The sequence below is a fragment of the Haliotis rubra genome, unplaced genomic scaffold (genome assembly GCF_003918875.1).
Source record: "Haliotis rubra isolate DU_JTF1 unplaced genomic scaffold, ASM391887v1 Scf862, whole genome shotgun sequence".
NCBI lineage: Eukaryota > Metazoa > Mollusca > Gastropoda > Lepetellida > Haliotidae > Haliotis > Haliotis rubra.
The window spans coordinates 76816-101858 of NW_025767593.1; the positions used below are offsets into that span (position 1 = coordinate 76816).

Below are 25043 nucleotides of genomic sequence, written 5' to 3' on the forward strand. Positions count from 1 at the left end.
CTGGGGAAAATTAGTGAAACGTTTGAACTCCGATTTCGCGCGTTTTTTTTCATCGCGTTATTTTTCAACTTTATAAGTTGAATTTGCATTTTTGACGCTTTGTTTCGGTAAGTCCATACCGAAAGGTATCAGAATCTGCAAAGTTGTGTTTTACGTTGCATGTGACCTTTAAGGTAGGTAAAGCAGTGAAGCATGCTAATTGGAAGACAATAGGGGGTTATACTGTGCTAACCGTAACATGCCGGCATTCTCCTAACCCTAGGTGAGCGAAATTCAGAAAGTGAAGGAGAGCTCAAAGTGTATTCTTAGTTTTGAGTTAGCGAAGTTCAATTTTTCATGATGGTGTATTGTAGTAAATAAGTAACAGTGTATTGCGAACAGAAGAGGTGGTCGAAGTTTACGAAGTCTGCATCAAACGTAGACGACAAAATAGCATTGATTTGACCTGATCAACACCAGACTGTACAGCAGCTATCAACACGACAGATGATCTTGTGACTAAGCTAGCTCAGTCTCACAACAATCCGGCAGATGATACCAAAATCGCCGTAGAAAGCTTCTTTCTAATATCAAGCAGTGAGTGAGTGAGTGAGTGAGATTTTACGCCGCTTTTAGCAATATTCCAGCAATATCACGGCGAGGGACACCAGAAATGGGCTTCACACATTGTAACCGCGTGGGGAATCAAACCCGGGTCTTCGGTGTGACGAGCAAACGCCGCTGTAACCACTGGTCTACCCCACCACCTTAGTCTAAGCAAAGTATCACCCATTACTAACCCCTACGTGTAAATTGTACATTCAAAATTGATACGACAGCGGATTAGTTCAATAACGGTAACATGCCGGCATTCCATGAACAAACCTGTGAAATTTCAATTTCACACGTGCAACTCGCACACCTGGCTGTTCTATCAGCAAGTGCCATCACTATTTGATAGCGGTTCATACACACATGCTCATGACATGCTCACAACATACTCATGCAATCGACTATGCTTTTGGCAGTGATTACTTGAGGACCTAGAAAGGCCCTTTCTCTTGTAGTCAGTCGCCTAAACCGCTTACCAACCGCGACTTTCACAACAACTGGTAGTCTAGACTGCGGACTTTGTATACCCTCTGATAAGTGTAAATTGGCACGGTTCAACGGCCGAAAGCTAAGATTACACAATGCCATTTAGAGGATGTGGGTTCGAATCCCCGATGGGACTCAACCCAAAAAGTACTAGAATTTGTACTTTACTAAGAAAGTGTAATCCCAAATATAACATATATAACATCCGTATTCATGTAACGACACAAGACCCGTTTATGTCATCGTTAACATATATATTCATGTAACGACACAAGACTCACTTATGGCAACCTGACAGTTTACATCTATATTCATGTAATGACACAGTCCACACAAGACTCACCTATGGCAACCTCCCCGTTAACATTTATATTCATGTAACGACACTGTCTAGACGCAACGTACCCACTTCCGTCTCACAGTTAACCCCCGTGAAGCCAGGGAGACAGGTGCACTGATACCGAACGTCCCCCCAAGAGTTGCAGGTGCCGCTGTTCTTGCAGGGCTGGGGACTGCATAAATTGCTGTCGCGATCACATCTGGAATAGAATTATTATCAAAAGATGACAGTCATTTCCTAAAGGTTGCTCTCAGCATTGAAATGGTTTCTGCGTAGAAATATTTCCTGGTCCATTGTTCAATGATTTCAAGTTTAATGTTTTACAGAAACAGTATCCCAAGTTGCCCACCTTGGTTGTGTGTACTGGCCACGAGAGGGGCACACACACTTGTTCCCACCAAGCAGGTCCCGGCACACGCTGTAGTCACGGCAGTCATTGGTTTCACAGTCATCCCTCAGATCCGTCTGGCAGTACTTGCCGCTGAAGTCTACACAGATTGTACAACATCGATAAAGTAACCTTTCTTTCTGTCTGTTCTGATTACCTCACATCATTCGCCGGTATACTCAATATGATATTGTTGATTGCCTTAATGCATTTTGCACACAACGTGTTCTACGCTGAAAACATAACTATTTATAAATTGGTGATTATCACAGTGGACTCATTTAGACGGAGTAGTCTATTAGCCCTTCAAGTGATTATCTTCAATCAATCAATCATCCTTTTTATTACCACAAGTTTACAAATACATGCAAAGCATCTTCTGGGGAATTTTTCAAAAATATATCACTCTTAGGCTATGGCTTGAAACAAATCCAGCAATGTTGTGCAGGTAAACTAATCATGTCATGTGACAGACATTATAATGGAAATACATTTACATAGATTTCTTAATTGCTTCATATTATGAGTTTCAAATAGGGCTGACATTTTATAATAGTTAGGGTTGTTTACATAATAATTCTTTAAATACATATTTCTGGAAGCAGTAAATTTATTACACTGAAATAAATAATGAAACTCATCTCCGAGTTGGGAGGGACATGACGGACAGAATCGTTTATTTGAGGGAATATTTTCCCAGCGACCTGTTTCAATCGGTAATTTATGGTTGGCGGTTTTAAATTTGATTAAAATATTACAGTGCTTTGTTCCTAATTTACGTTCCAGTAAAGAGATATCATAATGAGATTTCAGCATGTTGAATACTTACATGGTGTGTTCGCACAGTCTTTGTCAAAGTACTGCTGGGTTGTGCCCGTTGTAGTTTTCTTTCCAGCTTGTTCTGCGTTGAGTAAGACACACAAGTTGTTGTTGGTGAAGAAGCCGGTGGCGACACAGGCTGAGTTACTGATGCATTCATTGCTGCAGAGAGTCACTGAGGAACTAGCCAAGCTTCTGATGTAGTCAATGCCTGGATTGTAGTCAACCGCGTTCTTCACCATTTTGCATACCTCGGCTGAAAGGAATAACACGCCGATATATGCAATAAAGTTATAAACCATGTTGCATACCCTGGCTGAAAGGAATAACACACCGATATATTCAATAAGGTTATAAACCATGTTGCATACCCTGGCTGAAAGGAATAACACGCCGATATATGCAATAAAGTTATAACCATGTTGCATACCCTGGCTGAAAGGAATAACACGCCGATATATGCAATAAGGTTATAAACCATGTTGCATACCCTGGCTGAAAGGAATAACACGCCGATATATTCAATAAGGTTATAAACCATGTTACATACCCTGGCTGAAAGGAATAACACGCCGATATATGCAATAAAGTTATAAACCATGTTGCATACCCTGGCTGAAAGGAATAACACGCCGATATATTCAATAAAGTTATAAACCATGTTGCATACCCTGGCTGAAAGGAATAACACGCCGATATATGGAATAAAGTTATACACCATGTTGCATACCCTGGCTGAAAGGAATAACACGCCGATATATAACACGCCATACTCAAAGTTATAAACCATGTTGCATACCCTGGCTGAAAGGAATAACACGCCGATATATGCAATAAAGTTATACACCATGTTGAATACCCTGGCTGAAAGGAATAACACGCCGATATATTCAATAAAGTTATACACCATGTTGCATACCCTGGCTGAAAGGAATAACACGCCGATATATGCAATAAAGTTATAAACCATGTTGCATACCCTGGCTGAAAGGAATAACACGCCGATATATGCAATAAAGTTATAAACCATGTTGCATACCGTGGCTGAAAGGAATAACACGCCGATATATTCAATAAGGTTATAACCCATGTTGCACACCCTGGCTGAAAGGAATAACACGCCGATATATGCAATAAAGTTATACACCATGTTACACACCCTGGCTGAAAGGAATAACACGCCGATATATGCAATAAAGTTATAAACCATGTTGCATACCCTGGCTGAAAGGAATAACACGCCGATATATGCAATAAAGTTATAAACCATGTTGCATACCGTGGCTGAAAGGAATAACACGCCGATATATTCAATAAGGTTATAAACCATGTTGCATACCGTGGCTGAAAAGAATAACACGCCGATATATAATAAAGTTATACACCATGTTACATACCCTGGCTGAAAGGAATAACACGCCGATATATTCAATAAGGTTATAAACCATGTTACATACCCTGGCTGAAAGGAATAACACGCCGATATATGCAATAAAGTTATAAACCATGTTGCATACCCTGGCTGAAAGGAATAACACGCCGATATATGCAATAAAGTTATACACCATGTTGCATACCCTGGCTGAAAGGAATAACACGCCGATATATGCAATAAAGTTATACACCATGTTGCATACCCTGGCTGAAAGGAATAACACGCCGATATATTCAATAAAGTTATACACCATGTTACATACCCTGGCTGAAAGGAATAACACGCCGATATATGCAATAAAGTTATACACCATGTTGCATACCCTGGCTGAAAAAGGAATAACACGCCGATATATGCAATAAAGTTATACACCATGTTGCATACCCTGGCTGAAAGGAATAACACGCCGATATATGCAATAAAGTTATAAACCACCATGTTGCATACCCTGGCTGAAAGGAATAACACGCCGATATATTCAATAAAGTTATAAACCATGTTGCACACCCTGGCTGAAAGGAATAACACGCCGATATATGCAATAAAGTTATAAAGGAATGCATACCCTGGCTGAGGAATAATATATTCAATAAAGTTATAACCATGTTGCATACCCTGGCTGAAAGGAATAACACGCCGATATATTCAATAAAGTTATACACCATGTTGCATACCCTGGCTGAAAGGAATAACACGCCGATATATGCAATAAAGTTATACACCATGTTGCATACCCTGGCTGAAAGGAATAACACGCCGATATATGCAATAAAGTTATACACCATGTTGCATACCCTGGCTGAAAGGAATAACACGCCGATATATTCAATAAAGTTATACACCATGTTGCACACCCTGGCTGAAAGGAATAACACGCCGATATATGCAATAAAGTTATACACCATGTTGCATACCCTGGCTGAAAGGAATAACACGCCGATATATTCAATACAGTTATACACCATGTTGCATACCCTGGCTGAAAGGAATAACACGCCGATATATGCAATAAAGTTATAAACCATGTTACACACATTCTGGATGGTATTTCACGAACTCATGTTTGTCAACGGCTGGGTATTTGCTACAAGATCTTATACGTTAGGGTCGAAAGTCAAAGAATAATTTAGTGTTCTAAGCCATTTCATATACAGACATTGTGTTTTTCTCCTTCGTGATTCAACACGGCTGATTATGTTGTACTTGATCACTTCACGATTCCACGTAAATGTAATTTAGCTAAGGTTGGACCACTGAAGTAAATATAGATGCATGTGGTACCATAACTACTGTATATTGATCACCTACCAGCAGGGCATTGGCAGTCAAATCCCCCAAGTTTGGGTTTGCAGGTGGCTCCATTCAGACAGGGGCTAGACATGCAGTAGTCGATCTGAGTATCACACTTGTCCCCGGTATAGCCTGGACATACATAAGACAAGACAAAGCTGTGAGTCAGGTATAGGACAAAGCTTTGAGTCAGGTATAGGACAAGGCTGTGAGTCAGGTATAGGGCAAGCCTGTGAGTCAGGTATAGGACAAGGCTGTGAGGTAATCCACGTTATGAGAATATCCATGTGGCTAAAGTTTGAACTGTTAACAGCTGGACAGTCTATGAAAACATTTCGACATATAATAATGGTTGCCTAGTTTCACAGGTAAACTCCAGTCTATGAACACATTGAGACACACAGGAATGTCTCACTAGATTTGCAGGTACACACAAGTCTATGATATCATGATATCATTGAGATACACGGGAATTTCTCACTAGATTTACAGGTACACTCAAGGCTATGGTATCATTATACCCCCTTACATAAAGCGTGTACCCCCTTACATAAAATAACTCTCTCCTGGAACTTTCTGTAACCTGCTGGATTAGATTATGCTGAATTAGTTTATCCAGTCATGGCTGGTTCCTTGTAACCCAAGACTCCATACAAGGCCTTGGCTGGAAATCAAGGGTGACACGCAATATAGCTGGGACATTATGACTATATCATACGTATCTACCGGACCTTTCTGTAATATCATGGGTTACTTGAAGTTGCTAGACTTCTAGTTTGAATGTAGCGACTGGAACCCCACTTAACCCCACTGAACCCCACTGAACACCGCTGCACCCCACTGAACCCCACTACACCCCACTGCACCCCACTACACCCCACTGAACCTCACTGCACCCCACTACACCCCACTGAATCCCACTGAACCCCACTACACCCCACTGCACCCCTATGCACCCCACTGAATCCCACTGCACCCCACTGAACCCCACTGCACCCCACTGGACCCTCACTGAACCACACTGAACCCCACTACACCCCACTGAACCCCACTGCACACCACTGAACCCAACTTAACCCCACTGCACCCTACTGAACCCCCACCACTGCATCCCCTACTGCACCCCACTGCACCCCACTGAACCCCACTACACCCCACTGCACCCCACACTACACCCTACTGCGTCCCCACTACACCCAACTACACCCCACTGCATCCCACTGAACCCCACTGCACTCCAACTGAACCCCACTGCACCCCCACTACACCCCACTACACCCCACTGGACCCCACTGCACCCCACTGAACCCAACTTAACCCCACTGCACCCCCACTGAACCCCCCACTACACCCCACTGCATCCCCCACTACACCCTTCTTTCACCCCACTGCACCCCACTGAACCCCCCACTACACCCCACACTACACCCCACTGCACCCAACTGAACCCCACTGCACCCCCCACTACACCCCACTGCACCCAACTACACCCCTCCCACTACCACTCCTTTTGCACCCCCACTGCACCAAACTGAACCTCACTGCACCCCCACTATACCCAACTGAACCCCTGCACTACACACCCCACTGAACCCCCACTCAAACCCAACTGCACCCAACTGCACCCGCCCACTACCCCCACTACACCCCACTGCACCCAACTACACCCCACTACTACCCTTTGCACCCCACTGCACCCAACTGAACCTCACTGCACTGCCCACTACACCCAACTGAACCCCACTGGACCCCCACTACACCCCACTGCACCCCCACTACCACCCCCCACTGCACCCCACTGCACCCCTGAACCCCACTGAACCCCCAGCAACACCCCTCTTCACCCCACTGCACCCACTGAACCCCCACCCAAATGCACTGCCCCAGCTAGCACCCTTCTTCACCCCACTGCACCCAACTGAACCCTACTACTGCCCACTACACCCAAATACACCCCACTGCACCCAACTGAACCCCTGCACCCCTACACCACCCACTGCACCCCACCCACTGCACTCCAACTGGAACCCCACTGCACCCCCACTACACCCTACTGCGTTCCCCACTGCACCCCACTGCACCCCACTGAACCCCTGCACCCCACTGCAGCCCACCGCGTCCCACTACACCCCACTGAACCCCACTACAACCCAAATACACCCCACTGCACCCAACTGAACCCCACTGCATCCCCCACTACACCCCTACTGCGTCCCCCACTACACCCCACTACACCCCCATTACACCCCCTGCACCCCACTGCACCCCCACTGCACCCCCACTACCCCACCCCACTACACCCCACTGAACCCTACTAAACCCCACTGAACCCCACTACACCCCACTGAACCCAACTACACCCCACTACCACCCTTTTGCACCCAACTGAACCTCACTGCACCCCCCACTACACCCAACTGAACCCCACTGGACCCCCACTACACCCCACTGCACCCGACTACACCCCACTGCACCCCACTACCACCCACTGCACCCCGCTGCACCCAACTGAACCCCACTGCACCCCCCACTACACCCCACTGCACCCCCACTACACCCCACTACCACCCACTGCACCCCACTGCACCCAACTGCACCCTACTGCACCCTACTGCACCCAACTGAATCTTGACAGAAACACTTGTTTACAACATGGATGCACAATTCACTTGTTTTGAGGGAAATGCGAGAGTGTGTCGGTATAAGGACATAAGGACAAATACTCAACTGTGTTTCAGATAGACATGGGGGCATGCATGGATAGCTCACCTGGTTTACAGGTACACACGAGTCGATGATAGATATAGGTACACGTAGATGTGCCTTCAGAAGAACAAGCATCGGCGCATAGTGTTGTGTCTGAAATGTACATATGAGTATAAAAATAGCGCCGTTGTCAATTGTTTTGTTCATTACCCAACACTATTAGTCAACAACAACACTTAAATCAAATAAGTGATATAAACTACATCTTCATTTCTGATAATGTTATGATATAATCTCAACTTATTTGGATAATGACTAAAAGTTTATATATTGAATCATGATATGTTCCCAAAGCGTGGCAGCAGTTCATGGTAAGATGAAGCTGACTTACTTCCGGGTTTACAGTCACTAAGTGTCTTTGAGCCTGTCTGTTCTGTGATCTGGTCTGTGCCGCACTCCTTACACCGTGTCTGTGCCGTGGAGTCTTGGTAAAAATGGCGAGGACACGGTGTACAGGGAGCGTAGCCAGTCACGGAGTACTGACCACTGGGACACGGTGCTGGAACAGACGAATAACACCATAGAGTAGCACAAGGGATGATGATAAAACATGCAGATATCGTTTCGTGGTATGTTTGTCACACCGGCAAAACAATGTCACGTTCATTCATGTCAGATAATTGGGTTGGTGAGGATTGTGCCTGTGTTTCACACCCTGTATGTATGTAACACAATATAACAGGCGTGGTCCTCAGCAGCTACAGACTCCCAGGGCCAGCTGAGTTAAACTAACGTGTGACGTAGGTACAAGATGTTAAACCAACCTTTCGTGGACTTTGCGTTGTGTACTTTTATTTTACAATGCGTTTGTGTTGACTTGCTCGCAACTCAAAACTCAGTGACCAGTCTTTCAATCGGGCATAACGCTTATTGGGAAATAGCATAGACAAACTGAGCAATAATAATAGTTTATTTCAAAGAAATACGTAGATAAATAGAAACAAAAACTCCACAACTTGTAAATACCACCCACAATTCCTTTACTGACAAACATTCAGCCTTTCGATACATCAAATCCTTAAACATATCTTATAACACAACCCAAACCAACCCTTCTTAACCGAACATTACCCCCCTAGTGTACAGTACACAACCCTTCTGTGCACTTAAAAGAACCCACGAATCCGTTGGTAAATGACCAGATGGTGACCACATGAATACGTGCAAACACCTAGTTGCGGGTACAGCAACGTGAAGTAAACGTGGACAAAGTACTGTGACTATGTGTCCAAGTCCACCCAGCTGTGAATGGGTACCTCGCTAGGATGTGAAAGCCGCAATAACTCGGCGCGCCTAGTGGTTGCAAGAGTTGTATGATCCCCGGGGAGTTGAGATTGAAAATACGATGAGCCCGTTGAGATTGACACCCAGTGATCGAGGGTGAAATATACCAGCGACTTGAGCATAAACTAGTTGCGTGGATATGTGCGCTATATAAATATCCTATAATAATAAAAAATAATAACATTACCCCATAATTACAGCCTAAATCATATTTCGTTTCTCACGCTAATTTCCCCCAGCCCGACTTAACGCTAGGATAAGATACACAGTCCCTACTTCTGATACAACCACACAGTCTCTACATCTGATACAACCACACAGTCTCTACATTTGATACAACCACAGTCTCTATATCTGACACAACCACACAATCCCTACATCTGATACAACCACACAGTCTCTACATCTGACACAACCACAGTCTCTACATCTGACACAACCTCACAATCCCCACATCTGACACAACAACAGAGTCTCTACATCTGACACAACAACAGTCTCTACATCTGACACAACAACAGAGTCTCTACATCTGACACAGCCACACAGTCTCTACATCTGACACAACATCAGAGTCTCTACTTCTGACACAACCACACAGTCTCTACATCTGACACAACAACAGAGTCTCTACATCTGACACAACCACACGGTGTCTACATCTGACACAACCACACAGTCTCTACATCTGACACAACCACACAGTCTCTTCGTCTGACACAACCACACAGTCTCTACATCTGACACAACCACACAGTCTCTTCCTCTGACACAACCACACAGTCTCTACATCTGACACAACCACACAGCCTCTTCCTCTGACACAACCACACAGTCTCTACATCTGACACAACCACACAGTCTCTACATCTGACACAACCACACAGTGTCTACGTCTGATTCAACCACACAGCTTCTACATCTGACACAACCACACAGCTTCTACATCTGATACAACCACACAGTCTGGACATCTGACACAACCACACAGTCTCTATATCTGACACAACCACACATTATCTACATCTGACAAAACCAAATTCTCTACATCTGACACAACCACACAGCTTCTACGTCTTACACAACCACACAATCCCTACATCTGACACAACCACACAGTCTCTACGTCTGACACGACCAAATTCTCTACATCTGACACAACCACACAGCTTTTACATCTTACACAACCACACAATCTCTACATCTAACACAACCGCCCAATCCCTACATTTGACACAACCACACAGTCTCTACATCTGACACAACCACACAGACTCTTCATCTGACAAAACCACACAGTCTCTTCATCTGACACAACCACACAGTCTCTTCCTCTGACGCAACCACACAATCCCTACATCTGACATAACCATAGGGACTCTACTGCTGACACAAGCACATCGTCTTTATATCTATTCTGGACAAATATAGTTAGGGATATAAGTATATTTGGGAAATTATGAATGTGCAATTTTTTAAAGTAAAATTGATATTTCATACTTATCCTGACTCATGATCTTTTGCTTATCTCCTTCTTCTATGCGAATGTTAGTGGAACACTTGAATCCCTTGTAGTTCCCTAAAGCGGACGTAAAAATTCTCTCACCCACGAGTTTCCTCCTTTTCAAGCGCAAACAGTCGTGTGACGTGCCATGCTTGCCGCTCTCTCCTGAATAAGCCCATGCACCTGGGTTTGCTAGGAAAGCCGAAGTGTCTTCTGCGGGGAGGTTGGGAGGGCTTGACCTCATGATTCAGGATAAGTATAAAATATCGATATTACATATTTTTCCCTATCCTGACTCATGATCTTTTGCTTATAGAATCCGACGGATTGGTGGTGGGTCAAGCCACTTCGTGGATTCATCAGCTGTCCTTTGATACGTCCTGTATCTCCCCCCCCCCCCCATGGGAACTGCGTAACGGCGCTTCCTAGATTATATTCTTCCAACTTCCGTTATAAACTCGGGGGGACCACAATCTTGTCTTACTTCTCTCTCAGACAAGTGAATCTTCTAGATTCATGTGGATTTTAGATATACTAGTATCTTCTATGTACTGGTAAGATCGTTACCCGTACAGAGTCTTAATCACTCATGCTAGTCTCGTCTAGACTGTGCGCATGGACTTTCAAACTAAAACTTCTTCGTAATAAAGTAAACAAGTCAACGTGATAAAGGGTGAGATTTCCAACTCAGCGCCTTTTGTGGGACAGTTAATTGTAGTGCTACAAACACGTGGCCCAAACTGGTGAATGCCGGAGACGTTGTCAAAACATACAAGTGTATTAGAAATGCTAATATCGTGTTCATCCTCTTCAGTTCTACTCCTAGATGTACTATTTCTATCTACGCCATCAGGTTAACGTTTGTCTTGAAGGATACTTAAAAAAGTATTTTGAGAAATATTTCGTATCAATGGCTACATTATTTCTTTTTATATATAGTTTCTGTTAATCTGTATTCCAGAAATATAAGAATGTCAGTTCATCCATTTTATCGTTTTATAACCATTAAAACCATCATTACTCATACATTAGCCATAGCTTTGTGTAATAATTTGTGTAATCAATTATTGAACCATAACCTTACAATGCACAATTTGCACAACTCACGTATTTCTACGCATTTCTAAAAGAATCATTGCTTCAATTATTTGATTTACAGATACGGATTGTGGACCCACTGACTTGTTGGAAATTGACAAGAGGCTTGGATCGGTAATAACATATAATTACATAATACCATCTCCAATATGCTCCTAATTTCATTTAAGGAAATCTTATAACAATATTTTTTTATTCGTTTAGCCTTAAGTCAAAAACAAGTAAACACTAAATTGATATATAGAATAAACCTTTTCATCTTTGACAAAAATATATTTGCATACGTGTGTTATTTTTGTTGATTTTGTGTTTTACTAAGCATTGTATGGTTTATTCCTAAATAATCTGGTTTGTAAACAAGCAGAACTTTGCTTATATCAATACCTCACCAGTACATATAACATTTAAACAAAATTCACAATAACTTGATACACAACACGACAAATTAAATCATATATGTGCGTTGTAGGTGCTTATAAACCTTGAGCTTGCTGTTACACTAAGCATTGTTTGTACACGTATTGTATTTGAAGGATGATGCAGAGTCTGTGTGACGACGAGGATGGCAACGGTGTTGTGCCAGTCATCATCCTGGACTCTTCACATTCACCAACGACATCTAAAGTAGAGCAAAACACCTTGTACACCATATGTTTGCCGTTGTGGACTGGTTCGCAGACGCATCTGGGAGGTTCATTGAACCTTCATCTTCCATGATGATAGAGTCTTCTGAGTGTAAAGATTTTCGCGAACATCTGCAGTTGTAAACCTCTGGGGCGTAGCTCAGGTCGGAAGGTTTGCGAACGTTGACTGCCATCGTAGGGTTCTGCCGAGCTGCTGCGTCTTCGACGAACCAACGCTCCGTCAAGGCCGTCACCTGCGTTGTAAACTGCCTCATAAAGTCGCCCGGGTCGAAGTTCTGCGTTGTAGGCTGGAACTGCTGCGGCGTGGACGAAGCGTTCGCGAATGCTGTGGAGGTCGACTGCGTCGCTCTTCTAACCGATCTCAGAGGTACTTCAGGTATCGGCGGGTCAGCAAAAGACGTCTGCTTCGGCAGACGTCACAAACGATCTCTGATGAGATGTTTTACCGGAACGAAGGTCTGGATGCAGATGATTTCTTCTGCGTCGAGGTCGATGAAGACGTCTTCTTCTTAGACTGCGATGACAACGTCTCGGACGAGTTAGACCTCTTCTTAGCAGCAGTTAAATCACGAACAACAGCAGACGACTGCCCCTGCAACGTACTCGGCAAATCACTAGCATTATGTATTTCTGCAGTAGAAGACAACACACAGTTACCGGCATTATCTCCGGTTTATCGACAGTGACTTGAGATGACTTCCTCACCTGGTCCATGGTACGTCTATAGATGTACGATACATATTGATCTGATAAATCTGATAAATTAATACAGTATCTGTAACGCAAGCTGGAAGAACATGGATTATTGCATGACGGGCACTGGAGGTGAGGATCAGTCACTGATAGCCGGTACCTGTAACACTGCAAGCTTCATCACATGTAAACAAACTACAATATGATGAATAAATGTCACAAAATATGTTTGACACACGATGAAAACTAAATATAACCAAAAAACTATACACAGTTTAAATTAGATAAAGGATCTAAATATTAAAGGATATGGTGCCGTATACGGGGCTCCAGTGCTCGCCCAACCATCCGCATGGGAGATGAAAGAGAGAGCGGCAAGCATGGCACGTCACATGACTGTTTGCGCGGGAAAAGGGAGGCAACTCGTGGGTCAGAGAACGTTTACGTCCGCTTTAGGGAACTACAAGGGATTCAAGTGTTCCACTAACATTTGCATAGAAGGAGGAGATAAGCAAGAGATCATACGACAGGATAAGGAAAAATAATGATCTGTTTATTCATTGACACACTGATAAAATATCAATCATAAAAATACCAATGTCCCTAACTTATTTTATCCAGTATCTAAGAATAATACACCTTACCTCTACACGCTGATATGCTGGTGGTGCCCTCTACATACAGGGTGGAGCCTCCATCTGGACATGGTAAGCAATGAGTGGCGTTCACCCAGTACCTATCTTCTTGGCACTCATCACATGGCTGCTGCCCTGTTGTAGAAAAGAACCCAGGACGACACTTACCTGAAACAACACAGTCAGCAGTGTACTAGTGTTAACACAACAACAAATTCACACCTGAAGCACTATCACGGCAGTTAGTTTCAATAGTTGTGTATTCTTTCAAATACAAGCAGGTGAACATCGCACTCACTGACACATCTTGCACTGCTGGTCCGTGGGGTCAGTGAGTACATGTTGCTGCCACAACTCTTACAGGAGGGTTGTCCGGGCTGGTCCTGATACTGACCGTCAGGGCACTCAACACAACCTCCACTGGGGGACGACGAGTATCCGTGGGGACACGGTACTGAAACATACAGAGATATCTGTTGAAAGACAGCAGCGCGGTACTGAAACATACAGACATATCTGTTGAAAGACAGCAGCGCGGTACTGAAACATACAGACATATCTGTTGAAAGACAGCAGCGCGGTACTGAAACATACATACATATCTGTTGAAAGACAGCAGCGCGGTACTGAAACATACATACAGACATATCTGTTGAAAGACAGCAGCGCGGTAGTGAAACATGACATATCTGTTGACAGCAGCGCGGTACTGAAACATACAGACATATCTGTTGAAAGACAGCAGCGCGGTAGTGAAACATACAGACATATCTGTTGAAAGACAGCAGCGCGGTAGTGAAACATACATACATATCTGTTGAAAGACAGCAGCGCGGTAGTGAAACATACAGACATATCTGTTGAAAGACAGCAGCGCGGTAGTGAAACATACAGACATATCTGTTGAAAGACAGCAGCGCGGTAGTGAAACATACAGACATATCTGTTGAAAGACAGCAGCGCGGTACTGAAACATACAGACATATCTGTTGAAAGACAGCAGCGCGGTAGTGAAACATACAGACATATCTGTTGAAAGACAGCAGCGCGGTAGTGAAACATACGCCCTTACGCAGCGGCGTTTTAGTCTGAATAATGATCTACTAAAAATAGCAAACTGGGCAAAAACCTGGAAAATCGATTTCAACCCATCAAAAACTAAAACAGTCTTATTCAGTAGGAAATCAAATTCAAGTCCTTATCCAAGCTTGTTTTTCAACGACGTTTGACTTGAAGAAACATTTAGGTATAACTCTTCAAAACGATTGTACATGGGATATTCATATAAACCATATCGTTAAGAGTCAGCCTCATGATAAACTGCTTAAGAAGCCTTAAATATCGACTAACGAGAAACACCCTGAATCGTATGTATACGTCGTTTATACTTCCGATCTTTGACTACTGTAGCCATATTTATGACAATTGTACCAAACCCAAGCAACAATCTTGGAAAACAAGCACTTAGACGCGTTACGTACGATATGTGGAGCTGTTCGCGGCACCAGTCACGATAAAATCTACGCTGAAACTTCCTCTATTTCTCTTCGTAAAAGAAGAAGAATAGTTAAACTAGTCACATTTTTTTCAAAATGTATAATCACAGATTACCCCACTATCTAAACGAACTCGTCCCTCCCTTCGTCTCTCAAGTCAGTAACTATCCGTTACGTAACGCATCGCATTTGCAAACTACTGCCTGCCGTACTGCTCTATATGACAATTCATTGCTACCGGACGCTGTAAGTTTATGGAATGCTTTACCGCAAAATATTAAATCTCTTACAGACATCAATGATTTTAAATCTGCCTTAAGTCCCAGAGCTAAAGACATTCATTTCGATCCAAATATAGGTTCAAGAGTTTGTCAAATCCTCCACTGTCGCTTAAGGTTAGGATGTAGCGATCTCAACGCTGACAAATACAACAGACATATATCAGAGAGAGCAGATTGTTTCTGTGGCCACCCTACTGAAGATGCACGTCATTATTTCTTCGTATGTCCCAGATTTGATGCTGTAAGAGTAAATAAATGTTATTATACCAGTGGCTTTTCATTAGAAACAATCTTATACGGAACGTCTTCCATAAACCCACAAATTCAATCACATATCTTAAAATCAGTCCATCTATTTATAATTGAAACTAGCTGCTGAAACTGAGCAAGTCCTACACTAAAACCTACAATTCTCAAAGCTATACTACTATGGATCCCGACTGCAGATGCCATGAATGTATACAACCATCATGATTTTAAGTTTCCGACTACATGTCATACCATCTACTTTCATTTTAGATATCATCTATTTATGTATATTGGAGCGGTCTTCATATAAATTCTTTTGAGCTTGTTGACCAATCCAGTTCATGAAAATTCTGGCGTTGCGTTTTCATGAAATAAATATGTTTATACCACATACAGACATATCTGTTGAAAGACAGCAGTGCGGTATGGAAACATACAGGCATATCAGCTGAAATATTCCATTTGTTGAAAGGATTGTGATAGGGTTGGTTATATTATTGAATTATGAAAGAAACTTCTAATTGATGAGATGTAAATTAACAAAAGTATGAGTGTTAGATAGTATCAATATTTTTTAGTTTTATTTTAAATTCTTGTGTGAAGGGGGCTACATGTGGCTGAAATAATCCATCGAAATTAATGATTAATTCAGTTTTGTGTATTCACGAGTGTTGGTGAGCATCTCATTATCGTAACGCAAATTACATCATTGCCCCCAGAGATATTCAGGCGTGACTGTTTCCGGAATGGTTGAATTAATATGATAAAACGTTGTCATACCATTGATGAAACTTTTCAGATACAATGGCTAAAACTGCTGCTCAAAAATACCATGATTATAGAGAGAGAAAGAAAACATGGGAGCAGCATATCTCCAAATAGAGATCGAGCTTTTATCGAAACTGCGTTATAGTTTTGATGCTTGACGATTTTGTGTCGTTTTCATTAAAAGATGATTGTCAAAGACTGATTATAAGTTTTCTTGCTGAAAAAGTTTAATTACTCCATTTTTGTATATATTAGACTTGAAACAAATTAACTCGCCTCCATAGTTCGATGGATCTGTGTACAATGTTGATCTACGAACTAGTGAGCGTATCACGCAATTCAGCTGGAATAAAAAGATCGTCAGCATACAGGGTACCGTAACCTAAAATACAACAATTGGTGGTCATATATTTGTGGACACATGTTGAGAAATCTGGTCGTGCCTGAGTGTGAATATTTGTCAGAAAATTAGTTCAGATTAACTGAAAAAATACCGCCAAGCGGATATCATTGACGTTTCTTTTTCGTAGTAGTAGACCCCAATTGTCCCAGTTTACTGAGAACGAGTGATTTATGTATGGTAGACCATTTTGCCATTGGCCTTGGAGCGAACAGTGAAGTTACTGCCACAGCTAGCTTGGAGAACGATAAGTGTTTTAAAGTTTCCCACTGGAAACTTTCTCCCAGACTCCTTTATGTTTACTCTGGCTACCCAGTGGCGTCTGCAGTGAGATTAATTTACCCACCGCGCACGCAGGAAAACAAGCTCAGATCCATTTTAATCTTTCTCCTTTATGGGTCGAAGATAATGATTTCTGAGACGAACGATACCAGATCGTTCATATAACGTAATCCTAGTTTTACCACTTATCCTCTTGTATCTGTATACAAATGAATACAAATGTCTCATCCAATCAAGCAGACAACTTACGACACTTCTTGCTTCCTCCGACGTCTCTCAGCCGGTACCCGACACTACAGGATTGTCCGGACCGTGTGAGATTAACGCCCGTGGAACTGTCCTGCACAGTGAAGTTACATCCTCCGTCTACCAGCCCAAACAACACTGTCTTCTGTAGGTTGATATTGCCGGCGCAAAGTTCCAGAGCTGCATTCTGTCCATCGTTATTTTCCAGTTTTAGCGTCAGTTCCACCTTATGCTGAAAGGGACATAGGGTTTGACAATATCAGTGTGGTGATGAGATGACACAAGGTTTACAAGCTGAGTAAAAAAAAGTTGTTCATTCCAAAACTAAATAAAAGAACGTCTCTGAAATTGTCTGGAAATACTCTGGCAATACTCAATACTTGTGTACAGAACAAAGCTGCAGACATGTGTACATACATCAAAAAGAGCGGGAACACCAACAAAGATGGCCTCGGCGACACTGAAGCGGTATTTGGCGTTCAGCTGTCCCTGAATCTGACACAGATTGTTGATGCCGGATGTTGTGGGGGATATCACATCGTTATAAAACTTCCCCAGGTTATCGCGGCATGCACTGCTGGAGGGCACCTGGTCCTTGGACTTCAGATCTAGGCTGACCTTGTACGTGTACTCAGTGGTTGATGAAGCTGTGGTAAAATGCGTACATTTGCTGTTACATTATGGAGATTAAATCACTAAATACAGCGAAGCGGGTTCGGGTGATACTGACATTAAGTGAACTTGTGGATACATACAGCATCAAAATGACACCATTTGTGAAGGCCATGACAGTGGTATCACTGACAACTGATACATATGGCATCAATTTAACACTGTATTGTGAAGGCCTTGACAGTGGTATCACTGACAACTGATGCATACATCAAGATAACACTGTATTGTGGAGGCCTTGACTGTAACATCACTGACAACTGATACATACAACATCAAGATAACACTGCATTGTGAAGGCCTTGATAGTGGTATCACTGACAACTGATACATATGGCATCAAGATAACACTGTATTGTGAAGGCCTTGACAGTGGTATCACTGACAACTGATACATATGGCATCAAGATAACACTGTATTCTGAAGGCCTTGACAGTGGTATCACTGACAACTGATACATATGGCATCAAGATAACACTGTATTGTGAAGGCCTTGACAGTGGTATCACTGATAGCTGATGCATATAGCATCAAGATAACACTGTATTGTGAAGGCCTTGACATCGTATAACTGACAACTGATACATATGGCATCAAAATAACACTGTATTGTGAAGGCCTTGACAGTGGTATCACTGACAACTGATACATACATCAAGATAACACTGTATTGTGAAGGCCTTGACAGTGGTATCACTGACAACTGATACATATGGCGTCAAGATAACACTGTATTGTGAAGGCCTTGACAATGGTATCACTGACATTTGATACATACAACATCAAGATAACACTGCATTGTGAAGGCCATGACAGTGGTATCACTGACAACTGATACATATGGCATCAAGATAACACTGTATTGTGAAGGCCTTGACAATGGTATCACTGACAACTGATACATACATCAAGATAACACTGTATTGTGAAGGCCTTGACAGTGGTATCACTTACAACTGATACATATGGCATCAAGATAACACTGTATTGTGAAGGCCTTGACAGTGGTATCACTGACAACTGATACATATGGCATCAAGATAACACTGTATTGTGAAGGCCTTGACAGTGGTATCACTGACAACTGATACATATGGCATCAAGATAACACTGTATTGTGAAGGCCTTGACAGTGGTATCACTGACAACTGATACATATGGCATCAAGATAACACTGTATTGTGAAGGCCTTGACAGTGGTATCACTGACAACTGATACATATGGCATCAAGATAACACTGTATTGTGAAGGCCTTGATAGTGGTATCACTGACAACTGATACATATGGCATCAAAATAACACTGTATTGTGAAGGCCTTGACAGTGGTATCACTGACAACTGATACATACATCAAGATAACACTGTATTGTGAAGGCCTTGACAGTGGTATCACTGACAACTGATACATATGGCGTCAAGATAACACTGTATTGTGAAGGCCTTGACAATGGTATCACTGACATTTGATACATACAACATCAAGATAACACTGCATTGTGAAGGCCTTGACAGTGGTATCACTGACAACTGATACGTATTGCATCAAGATAACACTGCATTGTGAAGGCCTTGACAGTGGTATCACTTACAACTGATACATATGACACCAAGATAACACTGGATTGTGAAAGCCTTGACAGTGGTATCACTGACAACTGATACATATGGCATCAAGATAACACTGTATTGTGAAGGCCTTGACAGTAGTATCACTGACAACTGATACATACAACATCAAGATAACACTGCATTGTGAAGGCCTTGACAGTGGTATCACTGACAACTGATACATATGGCATCAAGATAACACTGTATTGTGAAGGCCTTGACAGTGGTATCACTTACAACTGATACATATGGCATCAAGATAACACTGTATTGTGAAGGCCTTGACAGTGGTATCACTGACAACTGATGCATACATCAAGATAACACTGTATTGTGGAGGCCTTGACTGTAGCATCACTGACAACTGATACATACAACATCAAGATAACACTGCATTGTGAAGGCCTTGATAGTGGTATCACTGACAACTGATACATATGGCATCAAGATAACACTGTATTCTGAAGGCCTTGACAGTGGTATCACTGACAACTGATACATATGGCATCAAGATAACACTGTATTCTGAAGGCCTTGACAGTGGTATCACTGACAACTGATACATATGGCATCAAGATAACACTGTATTGTGAAGGCCTTGACAGTGGTATCACTGATAGCTGATGCATATAGCATCAAGATAACACTGTATTGTGAAGGCCTTGACATCGTATAACTGACAACTGATACATATGGCATCAACATAACACTGTATCGTGAAGGCCTTGACAGTGGTATCACTGACAACTGATACATACATCAAGATAACACTGTATTGTGAAGGCCTTGACAGTGGTATCACTGACAACTGATACATATGGCGTCAAGATAACACTGTATTGTGAAGGCCTTGACAATGGTATCACTGACATTTGATACATACAACATCAAGATAACACTGCATTGTGAAGGCCATGACAGTGGTATCACTGACAACTGATACATATGGCATCAAGATAACACTGTATTGTGAAGGCCTTGACAATGGTATCACTGACAACTGATACATACATCAAGATAACACTGTATTGTGAAGGCCTTGACAGTGGTATCGCTTACAACTGATACATATGGCATCAAGATAACACTGTATTGTGAAGGCCTTGACAGTGGTATCACTGACAACTGATACATATGGCATCAAGATAACACTGTATTGTGAAGGCCTTGACAGTGGTATCACTGACAACTGATACATATGGCATCAAGATAACACTGTATTGTGAAGGCCTTGACAGTGGTATCACTGACAACTGATACATATGGCATCAAGATAACACTGTATTGTGAAGGCCTTGACAGTGGTATCACTGACAACTGATACATATGGCATCAAGATAACACTGTATTGTGAAGGCCTTGATAGTGGTATCACTGACAACTGATACATATGGCATCAAAGATAACACTGTATTGTGAAGGCCTTGACAGTGGTATCACTGACAACTGATACATACATCAAGATAACACTGTATTGTGAAGGCCTTGACAATGGTATCACTGACAACTGATACATATGGCGTCAAGATAACACTGTATTGTGAAGGCCTTGACAGTGGTATCACTGACAACTGATACATACAACATCAAGATAACACTGCATTGTGAAGGCCTTGACAGTGGTATCACTGACAACTGATACGTATTGCATCAAGATAACACTGCATTGTGAAGGCCTTGATAGTGGTATCACTTACAACTGATACATATGACACCAAGATAACACTGTATTGTGAAGGCCTTGACAGTGGTATCACTGACAACTGATACATATGGCATCAAGATAACACTGTATTGTGAAGGCCTTGACAGTGGTATCACTGACAACTGATACATACATCAAGATAACACTGTATTGTGAAGGCCTTGACAGTAGTATCACTGACAACTGATACATACAACATCAAGATAACACTGCATTGCGAAGGCCTTGACAGTGGTATCACTGACAACTGATACATATGGCATCAAGATAACGCTGTATTGTGAAGGCCTTGACAGTGGTATCACTTACAACTGATACATATGGCATCAAGATAACACTGTATTGTGAAGGCCTTGACAGTGGTATCACTGACAACTGATACATATGACATCAAGATAACACTGTATTGTGAAGGCCATGACATCAAGATAACACTGTATTGTGAAGGCCATGATATCAAGATAACACCGTATTGTGAAGGCCATGACATCAAGATAACACTGTATTGTGAAGGCCATGACATCAAGATAACACCGTATTGTGAAGGCCATGACATCAAGATAACACTGTATTGTGAAGGCCTTGACATCAAGATAACACTGTACTGTGAAGGCCTTGACATCAAGATAACACTGTATTGTGAAGGCCATGACAGTTGAATCACTGACAACTGATACATATGACATCAAGATAACACTTTATTGTGAAGGCCATGACAGTGGTTGTGAAGGACATGACAGTGGTTGTGAAGGCCATGACATCGTATAACTGACAACCATTCCACCTACGTAAACAGTCCTCGAGAGGTAAAGATGGTGACCAGAGATTCTCTCCCGAACAGTTGTATGTACGACTTGTGGAGCCGTCGGCAAGGGCATAACCATTTTGCAGGTGACGACAGAGGAGAGGATGCTGCTGTCGCTGTTGTTGGAGCGAGTAATGACGGCGTTCTGTAGACTGTTGGTCAGCTCGTGGAAACATTTCCCAGCTGAAAGAGGAAGTCCCCGACATATCACCGAATATCGTTTACATAGAAGAATGTCGTATGTCAGTACTCTAAGTGTAAAGGCAAATTTTATATCTATAACCCTGCAAGTGGTAGTAACAAGTTGAGAAATGTGCTGTCATAATGAGACTGCAACCACTGTCGACAGATGTGGTAATAGGCAACGGCTTTGAACTGGTATCAATACAGTTGTATGCAATTGCTTTGTACATGAACCCTTTCATTTGAACTTCTTTGAGTGTCATTTTAGAAGTTGGAGAGTCAGGACCATCTTTATGGATGAAAAACTTCTCTATTCAGGGGTGCGACGTTTCGATACAGTTTCTTGTGTCGTTGTCATGCATAAATAAATAAATAAATATAAATAAAGAACAACAGACATACATATAAATAGCCACGATACAAAGAAAGAAAAAATTGTCAGCATAAAAGAACAGACCCAGTACAATGATCAGGCATCAGGCTTATGAGACACAATAAATCAGTTTAAAAACATTAAGATACACATACATAATAAATAGCTTAGCATAATAAATAGCATTATACCATACCTCTATACCCTCAGAAACACCCTCTCACCAAGTACACATGGTTTAGTCTCCATTCACCTACAGCTTATTTCGCCTACATCCCATTTCGCATACAAAAACAATGTAGGCTAATTGGGATTAGAAAATGCACCCTTACTCTTATAATGAACCTGACTCACTGGTCAGTGCCATACTAATTAGGTAAATCTTCCAAATTATCCTTACTCATGTCTGAATTACTTTTTAACGACACACATTTTGAAAAAGTAAGCATAAAAGGGTAATAACAGCAAATCATAACTTACCCATTGAAACAGGCCGTTGGAGCAATATTCAAAAACGTGATTATTTATTTATTTATTTATTCTCACTTTCTAAATGCAAGAGTTAAATATTTAAAGCCATATTTTTATTCAAAATCAATTTTTCATAAAATGTATACATTATTCCATAACAATAAGAAAGGTATTCTCAGAAAACTGTAATATTATCATAAATTTTTCTAAGAATCTTCGGTAAAAATACTCCATCTAAATATTTCTATGATCCTATGCAATCTATTTTGCAGATAGATTTGCAATCTATCTATATATATAATGCATTACTTATTCATCTGTATATTTGAAATACTCGACTGCACATACATTGTATATAACTATATGAATATATTAATTGTAACATATTTGTACCCTCATATGCCGCTGTCTCCGGCCTGAGTTGAAATAAAGTTCAGTTCAGTTCAGTTAAAAAAAGTAAAAGGGATTAATGCACAAGCTACATTGTGAAAGCAATGATGATATGTAGTTAATTTCTCACTGTAAAATACTCAGTTGTTATAAGGATATGTAGTTGAGCAAAGAGGATTGGTGCATCCACTAAGACGTTCAAACAAGGTTATAATAAGATACTCAGTTCTCTGCTACTAATAGGCTTTAAACCAACTAAACCATATAAAATGGAGCGTTCGCCAAGCACTGACAGTCACAATGGCTAACCTGCAAAGGGCAGAATTCATCTTGTCTCAGAGAGGAGGAAGACAGGTACTACATGATGGCCATAAGTATCGACTGAATGTTTTGAGACAAACAAGCCACACACTGGAAATGCGTCATAGATAAATGTAAAGGCTAGTGAAGTACCATTGGCGACCACGTATCTTCCGTCACAGAGCACAATCACCCTCCTCTGATGAATGAAGAAGAGACCAGACTCCTTACCAGACTGAGACAATGTGTTCGACATGAAGTGAGAATGGACATCCGCACAAATAAACTTCCTTAACACTAAGCATGTGTAATATGATGTTATATGATGTCAATACCATTGTGATCGGAAAATGGACAATTAACAGTGTAAATAAATAACAGACAAATAACAGAAATAAATTCTTTAAAAATGTCTTTTTGTCCTTTAACTACTTCAACTAGAAGAGTCCACTTTTAGATCATAGGGGTGCCACTAGTTTACTATTGCGTAATCAACAGTCAACAGACCATGAAATGTTGTTTTAAGACTGTAGGCATATTGGTATGTAGGCGAAATGAGAACATGCCGTACACATACTTACACACACACACACACACACACACACACACACACACACACACACACACACACACACACTCGGGCCCCACTCACATCACACACGACACTCACACACACACACTCCTTCTACAGTACATACACACACACAACCACACACTTAAGATATATTCATGATCACCCAAATTGGATTGCAGAAACAACTTAAGATATAACATGATAAAATTGGATTGAAATAATACCAAAAGCCAAAATATAAGGATATACCTTACAGTCTTGTGC

The 25043-nt window shown here is 41.8% G+C and overlaps 1 protein-coding gene across 1 annotated transcript in view; it reads right to left on the minus strand.

The window, feature by feature from the left end:
- LOC124262974 overlaps positions 1 to 25043 on the minus strand; it is a 152182-nt gene that overhangs the window by 64829 nt on the left and 62310 nt on the right. The window contains 11 exon segments of the mRNA XM_046697591.1: positions 1483 to 1616; positions 1767 to 1905; positions 2635 to 2880; positions 5368 to 5481; positions 8119 to 8208; positions 8447 to 8614; positions 13983 to 14141; positions 14272 to 14427; positions 17699 to 17927; positions 18113 to 18342; positions 22472 to 22671. Coding sequence (XP_046553547.1) covers positions 1483 to 1616; positions 1767 to 1905; positions 2635 to 2880; positions 5368 to 5481; positions 8119 to 8208; positions 8447 to 8614; positions 13983 to 14141; positions 14272 to 14427; positions 17699 to 17927; positions 18113 to 18342; positions 22472 to 22671 — 1865 coding nt within the window.